This window comes from Dermacentor andersoni, chromosome 9 (genome assembly GCF_023375885.2).
Source record: "Dermacentor andersoni chromosome 9, qqDerAnde1_hic_scaffold, whole genome shotgun sequence".
Lineage (NCBI taxonomy): Eukaryota > Metazoa > Arthropoda > Arachnida > Ixodida > Ixodidae > Dermacentor > Dermacentor andersoni.
The window spans coordinates 99,727,111-99,745,303 of NC_092822.1; the positions used below are offsets into that span (position 1 = coordinate 99,727,111).

General features: G+C 47.9%; 1 protein-coding gene across 1 annotated transcript in view; it reads left to right on the plus strand.

The window, feature by feature from the left end:
- The window catches only part of LOC126527886 (ATP-binding cassette sub-family C member 2-like), a gene marked incomplete at its 5' end in the record, with an annotated part of 78,474 nt that overhangs the window by 53,747 nt on the left and 6,534 nt on the right, over positions 1-18,193 (plus strand). The window contains 2 exons of the mRNA XM_072284581.1: positions 8,245-8,403; positions 12,029-12,195. Coding sequence (XP_072140682.1) covers positions 8,245-8,403; positions 12,029-12,195 — 326 coding nt within the window. The remainder of the gene's footprint in view (positions 1-8,244; positions 8,404-12,028; positions 12,196-18,193) is intronic.

The following is an 18,193-nucleotide window of genomic DNA, read 5'->3' on the forward strand; positions in this document are numbered from 1 at the left end:
GACAGAATTGTGCACACTCTCAGGAACAATTGAAATAGCCGCGCCAGTGTCGATCTGCATTCTCAATGGCTTGCTTTCCACTTGAACATTTACTTCGTAACTTGATCGCGTCAAGTTTTTAAAATGGTGCACGTCTAACTCTTCTCCCTCGTCCTTAGGGTCATACACTGTATTCAGGAGCTTTGCCTTAGGGCACATTTTCTGCAAGTGACAGATTTTTGAACACTAACGGCATTTAAAATTTTTGTACCAACGCTTCTGCGATTCGTGCTTCCTGCCACATCTTTCACAAGAGGCTTTTACTGACACCTGGTCAGGAGACTTCGCCATCTTTTCGTTTCTTGCGCTCTTACTCTTAGTCTGCAAATAATGTAGCGATAAGTTTGCTTCACTTGTTTGCATTATAGTGGCGTCTTTTGCCGCCAGCTCCCGATCCAATGCAATTTTGCACGCCCCCTCAAATGTTAATTCCTCTGTAGTGAACAATGCGTGTTGGCTTTGCTCATTCCGCAAGCCTGCAACCAATCTGTCCCGTAACGCATATTGCAAGAATGTGCCAAAGTCGCACTTCCAGGCCAAGTGTTTCCGTTCAACAATAAACTCTTCCACACCTTCATCCTCTAGTTGCACGCGGCGATTGAACTTGCAACGTTCGGCAATGACAGAGCTTTTCGGGCAGTAATGGGTTTTAAGCAACCGCTGTACCTCAGCTTACGTTTGTTCGGCGGTCGTTTTCGGAACACTCAGATTTTTCAGCACCCCATAAGCTTCTGCGCCAATAACTGTCAAAAATAGTTTTTTTCCCTCAGCGATTTCGTTCGCGCTGACAAAAAGTTCAAAACGTTCCACGTATGACTCGAAGTTCTCAGTTTTAGCATCAAACTCCGCCATTTTCCCGTAAGAAGGCATTTTGACAGTACTCATCACACGTTGCGTCCTAGGTAGTCACTTCGTCCCATCGGCACTTGCACTGGACTTCTGTCAACACCTCCGTTGGCTGTCGTGCTCCTTGAACATGTACAGCTCAGTCGACGGTCGACGAACATTCCGGGTGCTCTGGCTGGTCTTTCCGTGTAGAACGTTGATTCCGCAGTGCCGAGCCAGCTCCGCGCGTGGGCGTAGTGCCTCGTCGCCAGATGATATGACTGACGCCAGACATGGACGACGAACGAAGAACGTTTATTGAACAGTACGCAGGAATATATATAGGCCCGAGAGGCGTGATAAGGCAGCACGGAATCTTGGTGCTTTCAAGACCGCGATGACGTCAGAACACGGCGTCGCGCTATCACACATAACACTAGAAAAGTCAAATGCAAGTTTTACCACAACGTGTTCGTAAACAATGTCAGAAACACACACAAACGGCCGTGATGTAGACTTCGATGATCATATAAACAGCTGAGGCGTTACGCAGTGTTAATACAATTCACGCACAAAAAAGAATGTGTAACACGTAATATACAAGCACTAATAATTACAAATAATGGAAGAACGTTATAGTGAGATCGTGTGATTATTCAGTGCAATACCTAGTATTTGTTAAGGATGCCTGCGTCTTCATAAAAATGTTCAAGTGCGTTCAATGTTTTTCGCTGTGCTATTTTCGATGGCCAGGGGCCCAGCAATATTGCGAGTGAGAAATGCCGGTGAGGATCAATGGAGGTTGTCTTGTTCTAACTGCCGTCTTTGCATCTCGTATATGGCGCATTCGAGGAGTAGATGGCGAACATCCTCATCGTCGTGCCCACAGGAGCAAGCCGGGGAAGGAGCCCGTTTGATGCGATGCATGAAACGTTTGGTGCCTTTGGTGTACTTTCAGAAAGTTGTACATCCAGTTCGTGTTCGAGCTGAGGGTCTGCTTCGTAAAGTATTGATTCCTTAGTGTTTTCATTAAACCACGTTGGCATGCACAAGACTTTCTTTAGTACTCTCATTATCCATTTTGTGGCCATTGGTGATAGAGGGATGAGTTCAATTTCTGCATCTTTATGGGCTGATTTTGCCAATGAGTCCGCTAGCTCGTTGCCTGCTATACCAGCATGGCCCGGGACCCACTGTAATATCACTTCATGTTTCCTTTCATTAGCCTGAATTAAACTGTTCAGTACTGCGCATGTTATTCGTGCGTGGGACTGGCTGTCATCAACATCTTCAAGACATCCTAAAGCCGATAAAGAGTCCGTGCAAATTATCCACTTTGTTGGTGTCTCATATCTTTTGATAAAATGAGTGGCTTGGAGAATTGCCACTAATTCCGCTACTGTTGGTGACGACGTGTGTCTTAGTCGACAAGGATACTCTACCTCTAAGAATGGTATAACAAAAGCTGCAGTCGCACTTCCTTTGACTACAGAACCCTCCGTGTAGACGTGAATAGATTCCTGGTAGTCGTCAAACAAGTGATGTAGCGCTAATTGTTTTGCTGCTAATGTAGAAACGTCGCTTTTATTTTTAAGCCCTTCGATTCATGTTTCTATTTTCGGCGCTTGCAGAAGCCATGGTGGGTAGCAGAGGTCGGAATGCCAAAAAAAAATATGATCGTGGAAGTCGTGATTTATGCTCTTGAAACAAGGCGTGTATCTCTGCACCCGGACGGTTCTCTATCAGAGAGAGAAGGGGGTGTGCAAAATGCTGAGCAGAAATTGTGAAGAGATGTCGGCATGTTTCCAGGTTGCGAATCACCGTGAAATGCGGTTCCCGCGCTTCTAAAATAGGGAGGTGACTGGACGTAGCTTGCGGGACTCCTAGGCACACTCGCAAACTCCGAGCCTACAATAGCTGCAGCCGACGGAGGGACGTCGCAGATAATTTGCGAAATATAGGGGCGGAGTAAACAATTCCCTGACGCACAGGTGCGGAGTGGACGTGAAGCAGGGATGCAGTTGTTCCAATCCACTTCGTGCCTGCGATTCTGCGGAGAACATTTATAAATAAACTAATTTGGTCCTCCAGGGTGGTCAAATTCTGGTCCTCCAGGACGGCCATCGAAGCTAGTGGTCTAAAGTCACGCCGAGAAAACGATGTTTTCGAACCAGCTCGATCACATGGCCATCTGTTGAAAGACCAAAATTTCTAACCTTTTTTCTTGTGAAAGGCAGAACCGCTGATTTGGCGTAATATATCTTCATTCCCGGTTCTCTTAAATAATAACCTATTGCTTTCAAAGCTTCCTGCAACCGATTCTTAACAACTTCTAGAGATTTGTTCGATGTCCATATGCAAATGCCATCAGCATACATAGATATGTTTATGTCTGCTGGAAACCGCTTGTAACCCTGCTATTGCTGCATTGAAGAGAAGTGGACTTAATACACTTCTTTGCGGAACTCCTTTATGTATTGTGTATGCGTTGTTCTGGCCGTAATTTGTATTTATATATATCTTTCTGTCTTTCAAGAAGTTAGCGATTCATTTGAGAACTCGGCCATGCACTCCGACAGTTGTGAGTCCAAGCAGAACGTGAAGATGACTAACCGAGTGAAAGGCCTTCTTAATATCAATTTACACAACAACAGCAATGTTCCCACAGCTAATCTCGTGGTCAACAAATGTTACCAAGTCAAACATGCAGTACATTGTTCACCTGCGTTTTCTGAAGCCAGCCATTTGATCTGGTAGACAACTGCTGGATTCTATCCACCATTGCAGTCTAATATCGATGATCTTTTCCATCACCATTGAAACACAGCTCGTTAATCTAACAGGACGGAAGGAGTCAAGAGACAGTGGTGTTTTGCCAGACTTTAGCAATGGGACTACGTTAATGATCCTCCAACTCATAGGAACATGTGCTTCCTCCCACATCTTGTTGAAGACGTGTAGGAGAGTGGACGTGCCTGTTGGGCCAAGGTTTTTCAAGGTACAATAAGAGATGTTGTCAGGACCGGTCGCTGTTCTTTGGCGTGTCTTCAAGAGAGCGTGCTGCAGTTCTTTTAGAGAGAACAGAATATCCAACTGGGTATGAGGTAACTTGCAACCATTTTCAATCTGTTGCTGCACCGAAAAGATAGATTGATCTTGAATTGATACAGGATTTGCGAAATCTACTAGGGTTGCGCAGAACGTGTTTGCAATTTCGCATTCAGATACGCCAAGAGCTTTAGCAAGGCTTTTGAAGGGACTACATTGTGATACCGGATGGTCAAGGGCGTTTATTAATCTCCGAATTTTCGGCAAGGGAGTGAAGGGGCTAAGGGACGTACAGAACTGACGTCACCGTTGCTTTCCCAGTTTTTGCATGTCCCGGTTACATTTTCTGTGTGCAGCTTGACTTTCTTGATAATGTTCAAGCCGTCCGGAACGACGAAACCGACGCTCGGCTCTCCGTCTAACCGCTTGGTTAGACGGAGAGTCTGCGTCGACACTGTTTTGTGCCTCCGAAACAGTTGTGTATCGCGTAGCCCTGGAGTAATTACTTAGTACCGATGAAATGAACGTGTCCAAGTCATTTACTTGGTTCAGTACCGCAGAATTATATTGTCGAAATAGTTGCCAATTAGTAAGTTTAGTTACTCTGAGTGATCTTGCCGGATGCATAAGGGGATGCGCTATGAGAATTGGGTAGTGGTTACTACCCCGTGTCTCATAATTTGTGCACCCTCTAATACCGCACGTAAGGGCAGGGGAGGCTATAGTAAGGTCAAGACCACTAGCGTAATTGTAGCCTCTTAAAAAGGTAGTGAGCATTGAACGTTATGAGCATTGAAGTCCCCGCAGAATAGGACTGGTCCTTGAATCCTTTGAAAAAAAATAATGCATAAAAGTTTACTCAGTAACGCGCGATGCTGGTTGCATGTAAACGCAAACAATGATCACTAGCAGCTTTTTAAACCGAACTTTACAGGCAACGAACTCAGGAACATTAGAGTCCGAGGAGAAGAGAATACTGGAAGGTAGATCGTGTCTGACGCATAACATAGTTCGGCTACGGTTCGGAGTTCGTGAAGATGAGTATATTACGTAGTTCGAAAGACAAAAATTACAGTCTGCGGCTTCGTTCAGACACACAACAGAGAACCTGTATTGCGAAACAAGCTTCCTGAAGTCTGCACTGTTAGATCGAATGTCATTTGCATTCCACTGAAATACGGTTGTGTTTCGAAAACGGTTACCCATCTGGCGAGCCATTATGCTATGTTGTAAGCTACTTTTGTAGTACCAGCGGTTCTAACGAAAGAACTGCGCTCACCTCTGGAAGGTTGTTTGCCATAGGAAACGCCCGCAGAATCGCTTTTAGCGCAACAAAGAGCATAGACATCACCATATGCTGCTGAGATGATTCCGCTTCAAGTGAGACATGCGCAGGTGCTTGTGTTCTCAAAGGGATGAACGCCTGCTGAGAAACATGTTGGCGGTCGACAACAATTGGCGACGTATTTCCTTGGCTCTCTTTCCTGCTTGGTGTGCCGTTCATCTGCTGTAAACCACTAGCCACCATCGCATACGTTTTCTTGCGCTCTGCTGATTGTAACGGAGGAGCTGCGTTCACTGGGTCGACAGCATCTAAGTTCGGAGGAGGCGAGCCTTGCTTCGGGGTCGGACCATGTAATATTTCTTGTCGCCTGAGTAATGAAGCCGCTTGATACTTGGGACATCTGGCGTATGAAGCTGTGTGGTCTGCGTTGCAGTTGGCGCGATTGGGTTGATTTCTAGAGGTGCAGGCTTTATAATCGTGCGCTCCCGCATAGATCTTGCATCGCAATTGGCCATGGCAGGACTTAGCAACATGGCCAAATCGCTGGAAATTGTAGCACCGAGTTGCAGGTTCCAAATATTATTCGAGTGGATGACTCGTCAATCGAAGTAGGACGCGCGTTGGCAATGGTTTGTCAGGCAAAAATTGTAGGATGATGCTCCGAAGTGCATGTGGTTCCACTGTTCCATCTTCTCGCCGGAGCCATCTTGTCTGCCTCTTAACAGAAATGATGCCGCTATCTTGTAGGTACTCAAGTAGCTGGTCTTCAGCGTATTGATTTGGAACATGTTTTATTTTTCCTAGATTTTTCGTGTACGATGGTGGCACGTATGGTTCCACTGCAAGGCCAGCAACATGAGTTAACTCAAGTAGTCTTGTAGAGGCAGCGAGAGAAGACACATTGACGGAAAAGTTACTTTCCGTCGTTACACGAAATGATTGTACCTTCTCTTTTGCCGTGGTAATAATCTCACTGGCCAACTTGTTTGGATTGACTTTCCAAAACGACGCGCTCAGGTCGGTGACCTTGAAAATCACTGGTATTCCCGCTTGGCGTGATTTCTTGTACGTCACCGTGGTAAAAGATCCGTCTTCCGCTTCCATGTCGGTGGTTTCAACTATTGTGGCATCGCTGTACGGCTCATGATCGCCACTATGTGCTCTCTTGGGAGAGTTCGCCTCGAGGTCAGCATCCATTGTCGCACTAAGGTTAAAGTGGTCATTGCCAGCTGGTTGCACAGCGGGCGCTTGTTGTTCTGCAGTAGCATTCATCTCTCCACTTGCATCAGGCAAGCGATGGGAGGAACGGGGTCTCTTCTTTGCCAACTCCTTCGGTAGCCGTAGGAGCCGCTGGTATGGCTTGGAGGCTAAAAAGTCCTCCCGCCTGGTGAGGCGGGAAGTCGTCGACCGAATTTCGGCCACTGATTGCTGAGGTCAAGCGAGGAAACTCACAAATTAGGACGTCCGCTGGTGGCACACTTCGTCGCCTTCCTCTTCGTCGTGGTGGTTAATTGCATCGTCGTCATCCCATGTTGTGATCCGTCTTTCGTTGTGCCAGTGTCATCATAGAGTCGTCATGCATTATTTGTCATGATGTCATGGTGAGGGCGTCGTGGTCGTTTCCCCGTCGTCACTCCAGCTTCCTCGTTTCATTCCCGTCATGCCGTCGCCGTCACGCCACCGTCGTTATACAGCCTTCCTAATTCAGTCGTCGTAACGCCATCATCGTCATACACTCGTCGTCAACCCATTGCCTTCCTTACCATTGCCATGCTGTTTCCGTCATTGAGTAGTCGCCATAACGTCGGCGTCATGCCTACGTTCTCATGCCTACATCGTGGTGTCTTCGTGTTCATTCTGTCGTGATCATTCTAACTTCGTCACGCCGTAGTCGGCATTCCATTTTCGTCACAAATCCGTTCTCATGTCATCGTCACGCTGTGATTTAGTATCGTTATCGGCTCAGAAAGTAATCACATTGTCATCACGCCGTGGTCGTCATAGCGCATTTGTCACACTATCGACCCCGTTCCTTCTTTGTTATTCTTTATAATCGTGTTGAAATACTGACTTTTCCGCCCTAGTCACGCTGGTGTCGCCATTACATCGCCGTCCAACAGTCGCCATCATGCATCCGTTGTCATACCGTCCGCGTCCTAGCGTCCTGGTCGTGCCATTGTCGTCAGTCCAGCTTCATCATTCAATTGTCGTCATGCGATCATTGTCATACACTGGTCATCGTCATCCCATTATCCTCAAGCCGTTATCGGCAAGCTGGCGCCATTATCCCATAAGCAACATTTCAGGATAACCATGTCTTCGTCCTCATGAGGTCGCGTCACACAGCTTCGGTCGGCGCATTGACGACACTCCTTTTTCATCAATCCATCGCCGTCATTGTGTCGTCGTCATGCTCATGAGTGACCTTGGTAAGCAAGAGTCTTAGAAATGTTTACCAGTGTTGGAAACGTGGTCCGTCGCACGCTGCCGAAACAGCGCCAGTCGCAGAAAGATCTCAGTGCATAAATGCGGACTTATCGATGTTGCATTTTGGAGTACCATTGTAGCGCACACAGACGAGGACGCAAAAAAAAGCACATGACGGCACGTGTCTGTCTCTTTCGCGTACTTCAGATTGTCCACTACAGGTTTCAAATAAACGTGACTTCCGCAATACGGTATGTGGTTGCATTGCTTGCATGCTAATCGCTTTGCCGTCGCAGTATTCGACCGATAGGTTCTGCCGTAATGTTTTCCTATATATTTAGTCAGAAGTGAATAAACACAGCCTATTGCAAGGTTTATTTTCCCGTTATTTGCTATGAGAAACGAAAGTGTACAATAATTTGTGAAATACCCTTAGAATGTTTGCGAAATAATTACGATTTCTAATGCTGCGTTTCTTTCTTCCACTGGCATTTACAATGTCTCCTGGGTCTTTGTCGGCGTTCTGAATGCAACTGTTAACCTGGCAGACGAACCGTGCTTCTTTTAGAAAATGAAGCTGCTTTGGCTTGATTTCAGTTGTTTGATGTACACGCTTTCAGGTCGGAGTGGTGGGCCGCACCGGAGCGGGGAAGTCCTCACTGGTGCTCGCACTTCTGCGCATGCTCAAAGCCTCAGAGGGTCGAGTCCTCATTGATGGCGTGGATATCGCCGACGTTCCCCTCCGGAAGCTGCGAAGGAACATCACCGTTATCCCACAGGTAAATGCAAGATGCCGATAGCCAAAACTTCGGCACTGTTTATAAAGGTGCTTTAGTAGAGCGCTTACGGTCCGCTCTGGTCAGCGCGGCCCGTGCTAGCACTCCGCACAACCTCTTAGCGCAAACGCGAATGCGCATGCGCACAACACTCACGCCGGCAGCAGAACGAGGATCGCTGCCCTCGCTCCGATCTAACCGTTTGATAAAATGTCCTTCGCATGAGCAAGAAAGGTGTGTTCCTACCGAAACTGTAAAAGTTGGCAAATTTTACCGTACCAATACGCGGTCCACGTGCGTCTTTGTGTTACTGGTTTTAGAATGAAACCTGAAAGCTGTAGCTCATTTTTTGCAGATAACGTCATCAATGTTCAGCCGAAGGTAACACTTTCGTCAGGAACAATCAACTTTTATTTTCTAATTAGCCTAGAATTTGCATTGGCAGAGCAAAAGCACTTTAATTGGGCACGGACTCCACCTCAGGTGGCCGAGAAGCGGTGATATATGACCGATAAGAATAGCGGGGGTATGCTTTGGTTTCTAACCACATTTTGTGGAGTAGCAGCAGCATCGAAGGTGGCGCGCACTATTTTGCAACTCGTCCCGCGTCCACCTGGAACATCGGTCGTTTTTCAGCCGAGCTGATTGCGTAGTCGCTCGCGTCTCGCCAAGACGCGCTTATAAAAAAATGCGAAAACTACGCACTTCCTCGCAGTGCCTCAGTGCGTCAAATTTGAGCGGAGCGAAGCGTATGTGGAGTTCAACTAAAACGGTCGATTTGAACAGCTGCTGTGAGCACTAAAATCGCTCGCCTTGTCTAAAGTCCGCATATCTGAGTCTTAACGCAGCAGTCGCAAAAGAAAAACGAATAATTCGGCATACAGGCTGCATTCGATAAAGCGTTTTGAATGTACGGATGATCATTATGGAATACCGCTAGGGTTGTGTGTTGATGCTCGCGTCAGGTACGAAAAGCGCGATTAACAAAGCTTGCGATAAGCAATCCTGTCCACAGTGTCTATGTGAAAACCAATAGCATTCTTTGGCTATTTCGGTCATTTTCGAGATCGTCGGTGCCCGGAAGTTGATGGTCGTTGAACTCTCACCGCCAACGCAAAGGACGCGTGATTTCGACGGACCTAGTTGCGGGCCGCGTCGGCCGGCGAAGGACAACTCGCCTGCTTTCTTGAGGCGCGCCTACGGTAGCGCCAGATCCTACAGTCAGTCAAAGACTGCTGTTCTAACCTCACCTAATCTAGCGTAACTGTCCTCACTCCAACAGCGTTGTTACTTTAATAGAGTCAATACCTTTCTAGAACCATTAGGTTATTCGCTTACTATGTCAACAATCATCCTCGATGGTTTCTGTACGTTTTTGTGTGTACTTCTCCACTAATCGCCTAATTCTGCAGTGTTGTGCTGTCTCGTTTTTTAATGCAGTTGCCAATTTACGATTCTTTACGATTATCATTTACGATTCTGCTTTCATTGTTAGTACAATCTCATGATTTCTCAAGAAAAGTGCGATTCTTCGTCAGTGCACAGAGCTAAGTCCATGTTCGTTCGATAATTATTTCGTTAACTTGACAGATCTCGCCGACCAGTCCTGAAATGTCACTACTGCGTCTTGAAAAACATCGACGCTTTGGGCATATTCCATAAGAGGTTGGAAAAAAGTAAACACTGCCTCGTATCAAAGCATTGATGAATTCGTTGCGCCACCAAAGTCCAAGAAATCGCGGTCAGTATTTTCCTTTCCCATCAATTGTGCGTCCCTCATCTCGCAGCTCACTCTCGCCGCTTGCGTTTCCTGGGTGATGAAAAGTGGTACAATCATATCGCAGTAATTAAAAACGTCTGTGCACACCTAAGCACTGCTTCCGAGTTGGGAATGTGAGAGCATTCATTTCCACTTGGACGCCGCTGAGCGGTCCCTCGAGTTTTGCGCTGTGAGTAGCGTTCCATAGCGATACGTGCTGCCCGAGCCAGCAGCGCGGCAGCAGCCTGCGGTGCCAGCGTGGCATGCCATCGACGTCCTGCGCGACGAGGCACTCGCCCCTCACGCTACACCTGGCGCGCTAGTGCGGCAGCAGGTGCTTCCCCCTCTCCCTTTCCCCCTCTCTGCACCGTCGAGGCACGTTCGTGACGTAGCGTCGCAGCCAATAGGAATTCATGTGTCGTTTCGCTGCTCCAGACGATACGCGCCAGTTTTGTTTTTGTTTTTCTTTCGAGCCATTTGACGTTTTCGCATCAATAACGCCCAGCAACTGACCCTCAACTGAAATGGCTTGATTCATTGGGCGGTGGCGTTCGAACTGCTTCATTTTCTTTACTGAATGCACTACTCAGCATTTTAATGGGGCTTTTGACCGCTTCATTCCTTGAGAGCGTGCCGCACATCTAGAGGCATTCAATTTCTGTAAATTAAAAAAAAGCACAGCTGAAACCTGGTATTGCTGTACCAGTCCTCTCAATCCTAAAAAAAACTTTACGCGACTTGTATAACACTGACCACTGCCTTAACTGATTCTTGCGAATGACGTCCCTGAGTAATGATTTTAAGCTGTGTGCGGGATTATATACTGGATCAGGCGCTTTGAAGGATGTCACGAATCTGTCCGCTGCTGTGGCTTACTTACTAAGCGCTTTGCCTTGAACACGCAGTGTGAGCTTGAATTAAGCAGGCAGTGCAATACTATTGACCATAATATCCTGCAATTATTTTCTGCTTAGAGCCTACAAGAGAGTTCAAAAAGCTTTATGTATGAGGCACAGCTCGACTATAAGGCTTGGCTTTCAACACGAGGAAAAATTTAACGGAGGTGCACACTTATATTAAAATGTACAGGAAGAGATTACATTACTTATCCTCTAGCTGTTCTTTTCTTGGGACCCTGTGTGGCTCCAATACAGTCTTTGACAACAGGACCTCCTTTTGGAAAACATATCTTGCACTTGTACATTTCTGAACTATTAAAATAACTGTTCTGTGTTCTATTTCTCTTGATTATTTCACCTGGTATGACTATACTACTGGGTTTTCTTTCTCTTGTTCTCGCTCCCCCTTATGTAATGCCCAAACAGTAGCCTTTAAAGGTTAATAAACGATTATGATGATGAAAATCCAGGAACAAATAAAACAGAGCGCGTAACCCGTACTCAAGCGATAATTTGCTGTATAGAGCCTCAAGAAAGGCTTCCAAAGGGTTGAATTATAGTATATATATATATATATATATATATATATATATATATATACGCTTTTGCATTCTGCTTTGCAGAATTTAGCAGAGATAACTCCTTATAATAATGTTAAGGACGGCAGCACGTAATTTTACGTATCTACCTTTTGCAGTTATGTTCTTTTACGGGGGGAAGGACACAATAAGTGTCACTGGAGCGCTAGTAGTCAAGAACTTATTATACGACACTGTCATCCATTATCGGCCATCGCTGGAAGAGTTCTGTTATAACGCCAATCGCTATCATTAACAGCATGTGCCTGAAGTCTTGCCAGTGAGGGAACGTTGATATTTTGGACAAGTACGGGCCCTGTTTCCCACGTAGAAATACGCGTTTCGTTTTATAGCTGCTACGCACTGAGAAAAATTGTTTGTCCAATTTTCAGGACCCAAGCATGGTGAGGGGCACACTGCGAATGAACCTGGATCCTACAGACTCCCACACAGATGGAGAAATCTGGCAAGCGCTCGAGAAAGCACACCTTGCAAAAGTAGTCGCCGGTGACGTCAGGGGGCTGCTTCTGGAAATTACGGATGGTGGCAGCAACCTTAGGTGATGAACGTTTCTAGCTAAGCTGTTATAAAACTTGTTTATAGTTACCGCCATAATGCGGTACGTTTTAGATGTCATTCCAGCAGAAATATATTGCCAAATCAGGGCAGAAGCTGTAGCATATTCGTACAACTATTGCTTAGAATGTCACAAACCGAAAAACTATATGCGCTCGAAGAACAAAAACAGTTGTGATAACTCTTTTTTGAGGAGTACTTCAACTGTAAGCTGCCCTTTCAACGTTTCTTGAGGTGTCCGAACGAGCTGGTTTATTCTGATTATGAACAAGCAGCGGAAGGGCATTCCAATGTGAGAGCAAACTGAAGAGTTGTAGCAACATGTTCTGATTGTGAAGTTGGTTTTTACGATACCTCCGGAGAAGTAACTGCTCCAGGCTGCACGCCGTCTCCGGTGTCTTGTTTTCTTTTTCTTTAATTTGAGCACTGGCTGACATTGCATGAAATGGTCTGACAATCGGGGCTAATGGGCTGCTGCGACATCTGTCACTGGCGATGCGCCAAGCCGCCAATGCAAGAAGTTTCTTATAATGGCTATTGCTATTAAATAAAACAACGAAGGCACTGCACGGACGTAGTCAGGCTGTGACATTACGCATCAGAACTAAGCGCGCGCACAAAAAAACCGATATAGGACGTTTGTTTAGCGCGTGTCTCGTGAGGAAGTCGTGATGTGGTTCAGAAAGACTGAACAGTGGGGGACTTGATACTCGCTTTTATTATAACGTTACGCTAGACGCAGTGTTACAGGTAAATGTCGCAGGACTCATGCAAGATGATTGTCAAGGAAGAGGGAGCGAAGAACAAAGCAAAATACACAGTTTCCTACCTTGCGCCGGGGGAAAAAGAAAGGAACGACAAAAGTAGGTGAAAAATACAGAGCATAAGAACATCAGGAAGAGAAGAACACATGTGCAAGGCAAATCAAAACACGCTGAAGTGTTTATAACTGTTCGCCCAGGCAGTTGTTCGAAGGAATCGCACAATCTTCTTTGCTGACAGTCGGCGAGGCTACTTTTGAGCTTTCTGTGCCCAAAATTATGATTGGTCGTCGTGCACACTTTTTTCTCAGGGGATGCCCAGTACATACAACGCCCTTTGAGCAGTTGTAGTGTGCGGCATGCCTAAGAGTACACGGATGACGTTCGTCAATGACCGTAGCACTGATACGGCATGTCTATCTGCAATTGGTGTCTCACTAGCACGTGTGCTTCACGTAATAGTAGGGGCAGCACGCTGCGATTTTTTGACAACCTTTGCGTACGATAGTGCAGGCCATTGTTTAGAACAGTTAGCAGTGGCTGCTTCGGTATCCGATGTGCCCTCAACTTCGATGAGTGCGCCGCTGATGAGAACTACTGGGAATGTAGACGCCACCTCCGCAGCAGCCGCATTCTGGCTATGAGACCGTCGGTGGTGGCGTCGGCGATGCCGTACAATTGTAGCGTCGTCTCCGTATGTCGAATTTTACAACGAAGCTGTTAGCCTCCATTTGGTCGGGGTGTTTCGCGGCCTCAGCCTCAGGAGAAAGAACACACCCTTCAGTGACTGAAGCGAAAAGTTCATAATTTTTTTGGTATCACGCGTTATAACATGCCGCACAGAATTAGTTTCAATAAATAACAAGCACAAAACTAACATTCAAACCACGTCATTCATGATAAGGCGCTCCTGCTAAGAATGCAAAGCACATATACCTATCCATTTCCCGCTAAAGATTCCTGTTGTGCAAGCTTCCACGGCGACAGCAGCTTACGATGTGAGGAGTGACGTCATTAGCCTTTCATATTGGTACGGAAGGATGAAAGCAGAGAGGAAGAAGAAGATCGCGGGGCGCTGGCTGCTGCGTGTTGTTGGCGGTCAGCTATCTTAACTACTCTAACTCACTATATATATATATATATATATATATATACATATATATATTGTAAATACATTCTTCTATACTCCCAACATCCCGGTAACGTATTGGGGAGAGGTGCGGAGTACCACGGCTGCAGGCGGAGCTCCGCAGTGGACGTCGGATCCCCGTCCGCACCATGAATGACGGTGAGCACTCGGGATCAAGGTCGTAGCCGCCTCCAATGTCACCATCGCCCTGCTACGTCGCTGTCCCCTTCGGTTGTGGTTGTGCTACCCAAGGATCCCAGAACTTTCTACGGGACAGAGTGGGCCGCTATGTACGAACGAGTGAGTGGAATCAACAGATGGGGCCCTACGCTTATGCTAGCTAACCTGGTGTTCTACCTAAGAGGCACGGCAAAGGTGTGGTACGAAAACTATGAAGAGGAGCTAACGAGCTGGGACCAATGCAAAGAAAAATTGACAGATTTGTTTGGCAAACCAGCCAGCCGTAAAATTGCCGCAAAGCAGGAAGTGGCCTCATGTACCCAATCCCCCACAGAGTCCTATGCTTACATTCAGGACGTGCTGGCACTTTGTCGTAAAGACGATCACGACATGACAGAAACTGAGAAGTTCGGGCACGTGCTTAAGGGCATTGCTGACGACGCGTTTAATCTGCACATGTGCAAGAGCTGCTCTACAATTAATGCAGTCATTAAAGAGTGCCGACAATTCGAACAGGCCAAAAGCCGACGCGTCTTGCAACGACTCACCAGACTTCCCAATACTGCTGCAACGTCGACGTGTGAAGATCAACCCGCACAGCAGCATTCGTCGCCATCAAAGGACGTGGCGCGAATCGATAGGCGTGAACAGGATGCGGTGGCGCCCGCAGCTTTCTGTTCGCGTAGCCCTGATGCTACCACATTTTCTGTTCCCCTCGTACAAGCCATCTTTCGCCAGGAACTTGACAACATTGGTTTACAGTCTGTGTGTGCTGTCGCCAATTGCAGAGATAGCGAACGCCCTTCTACTATTCTCGCTCCACCCGACGCTTCTCTCCGCGTTATCGAAACCCGACTGAGTGGAGATCTGCGGACGACCGGCCGATATGTTTCACCTGACGCCGCATTGTACATGTCGCCCGATACTGTCGCAACTCGTGGCCATGAACACCTCGCACGCAGACTAACCTGAGCTGTTCCGATGCAAATACTGGCAATGTTTCGCCCACCGCCGAGTGTAACAGCGCCAACAACCCTTTCGGAAAACTAGAAAATGCAGCCCTCGGAGGTGGCGCTGCATTGCCGATTACTGCAGCAAATCCTCTGTTTGTGGCCACAAGGAGAAGTGCAATTAACGTTAAAATAGACGGTGTACCTGTCCAAGCACTCGTCGACAGTGGATAACACGTATCTGTTATGAGTGCTAGCCTACGCTGACGTTTAAAAAACTTCCTCACCCGAGCACCTGCCCGAGTGCTTCGTGCGGATGAGGGCGGCGTGCTGGTTGTTTTTGGAATGTGTACTGCGCGTTTAAGTATAGCCGGCCGCCCCACCTCTGTTCTCTTTGCTGTGGTCGACAACTGCCCTCATGACGTTATCCTTGGATTGGATTTTTGTCCATTCATTCTGCTCTCATTGAGTGCACGACCTGCGTTGTTCAGTTGGAACTGCCTCAAGTCGCCAATGCTCCGAGCACCGCTCCACCGCACATGTGTTTGCTTCAGGATGTGCGACTGTCACCCGGGGCAGTTACTTACGTCACTCTGACCGCCGAGCCGCAGGTCCCTGACGGTGAATATGTGCGTCGCCCCATCATCCACGTGCTTTTAAACCGGAACGTTGCTGTTCCACATACGCTGGTCACGATTACTAATAACGACGTCGTTCTACCGCTTCTGAATTTCAGCCGGTGCCCTCAAGTGATTCCGGCCAGCATGTTATTGGCCAGTGTTTCTAATGGTTCCGAATTCTGAATGGCGAGAGTTGTTTATTAGCACCAATTGCAACACGCAGCTCCGGTTCCTTTACGGATGACTTCGCGAAAATGATTGCACCTGACCTCACCTCTGCACAGGCCACGGGCATACGTCTCCTGCTTGAATCGTACATTGACATCTTTGATTTCGGCGACAGGCCTTTAGGCCGAACATCTGTTGTTCAGCGCCGTATAAACACTGGAGGCACGAATCCCATTCGTCGACGTCCATATCGTGTATCGCATGCTCAACGTCGAGTCATCCAATCCGAAGTGAACAAAATGCTCTGCGAAGGGGTCATCGAGCCATCAGCCAGTCCTTGGGCTTCGCCTGTCGTCCTTGTGAAAAAGAAAATGGTGCCCGGCGTTCCCGCGTCGATTATCGCCACTTAAACAATATCATGCGAAAAGATGTCTACCCACTACCACGCATCGATGACTCCTTGGACTGCTTGCACGGAGCTAAATACTTCTCGTCCATCCATCTTCGATCCGGCTACTGGCAAATTTCAGTTGATGAAATGGACCGCGAGAAAAAGGCCTTCATCACGCCGTGTGGTTATATCAGTTCAAAATCATTCCCTTTGTCCTATGCAATGCTCCTGCAACATTTGAACGTATGATGGGCTCTCTTCTGCGATGCTACAAATGGACCACCTGTCTCTGTTACCTTGACGACGTTATTATTTTTTCTCCCACGTTCGGCAACCACCTTACCCCACTCGCTGCCATTCTTGCGGTCTCTCGAAAAGCCGGCCTCCAACTGAACTCCTCCAATTGCCAATTCGGGCGCCGTCATATTACCGAGTTGGGACACCTCGTAGACGTATCCGGTATCCTACCAGATCCGGAAAAGTTCGCACCGTACGCAGTTTCGCTGTGCCACGTTCTGCTTCTGAGGTTCGCTGCTTCGTGGGCCTGTATTCTTACTTTCGCCATCTCGTCAAAAACTTCGCCGACTTTGCTCTGCCCTTGACAGATCTTCTAAAGAAGAGCACGCCATCTTCATGGGGCCCAGAGCAGACTCACGCGTTCGCCGCTGTCATCGGATTTCTGACCACTCCTCCAATACTTGCCCACTTTGATCCATCTGCACCGACCGAAGTCCACACTGAGCAAGCGGCGCTGTTCTCGCCCAACAACAGAATGGTACCAAGTGCGTGATAGCTTACGCCAGCCACCTGCTGTCACCTGCCCAGAGAAATTACTCCATCACCGAGCGCGAGTGCTTGGCTTTAGTTTGGGCTGTCGCCAAGTACTGGTCATATTTGTACGGACGCACATTTGCGGTCGTTACAGACCACCATGCACTCTGCTGGCTGTCTTCCCTCCGGGACCCGACACGACGGCTTGGTCGCTGGGCTTTGCGGCTCCAGGAATTTTCGTTTGCTGTGTCAACTCTAAGTCTGGACGTCTGCACAAGGACGCTGAATCCCTCTCTCGTCACCCCGTGGATCCCCCGAGCCCGCTGCGCATGATCTGGTGGCCTGCGTGATGGCTTTTACTGACATGACCGACATGCGCGCTGAGCAACAACGCGACGAATCCTTGCAGTCCATCATCGCCGGAGTGCAATCTGGCAGTACTGAAGCCACGTGCCGCATGTTCATTCTGCACGACGGCATCCTCTACCGCCGCAGTATCAACCTTGACGGCACTGAGTTGCTCCTTGTCCTTCCTTGTCATCTGCGATCCGTCGCTGTCGAACAACGTCACAATGCACCGATGGCGGGACACCTTGGCGCTTTGCGTACATACGACCGCGTACGACGCCGGTTGTTCTGGCCGTGTTTCTACCGCTCCGTGCGTCGTTAAGTCGTAACTTGCGAATTGTGTCAGCGCCCGAAGAAACTTCCCTTGACACCTGTCGGACGACTCCATCCATTTCAAGTTCGCTCTGAACCGTTCTTTCGCCTAGGCCTTGACCTGCTTGGCCCTTTTCCGACGTCGACTAGAGGGAATAAGTGGATGGCCATCGCTACTGATTACGCGACACGCTCCGCGATAACAAAGGCGTTGCCGACTAGTTGCGCAACAGACATCGCCGATTTTCTCCTCTACGACGTCATTGTACACCACGGTGCACCTCGACAGTTACAGACAGCGGCCACTCGTTCTTTTCACGAGTTGTCGACGACCTCCTCCGCTCTTGTGCC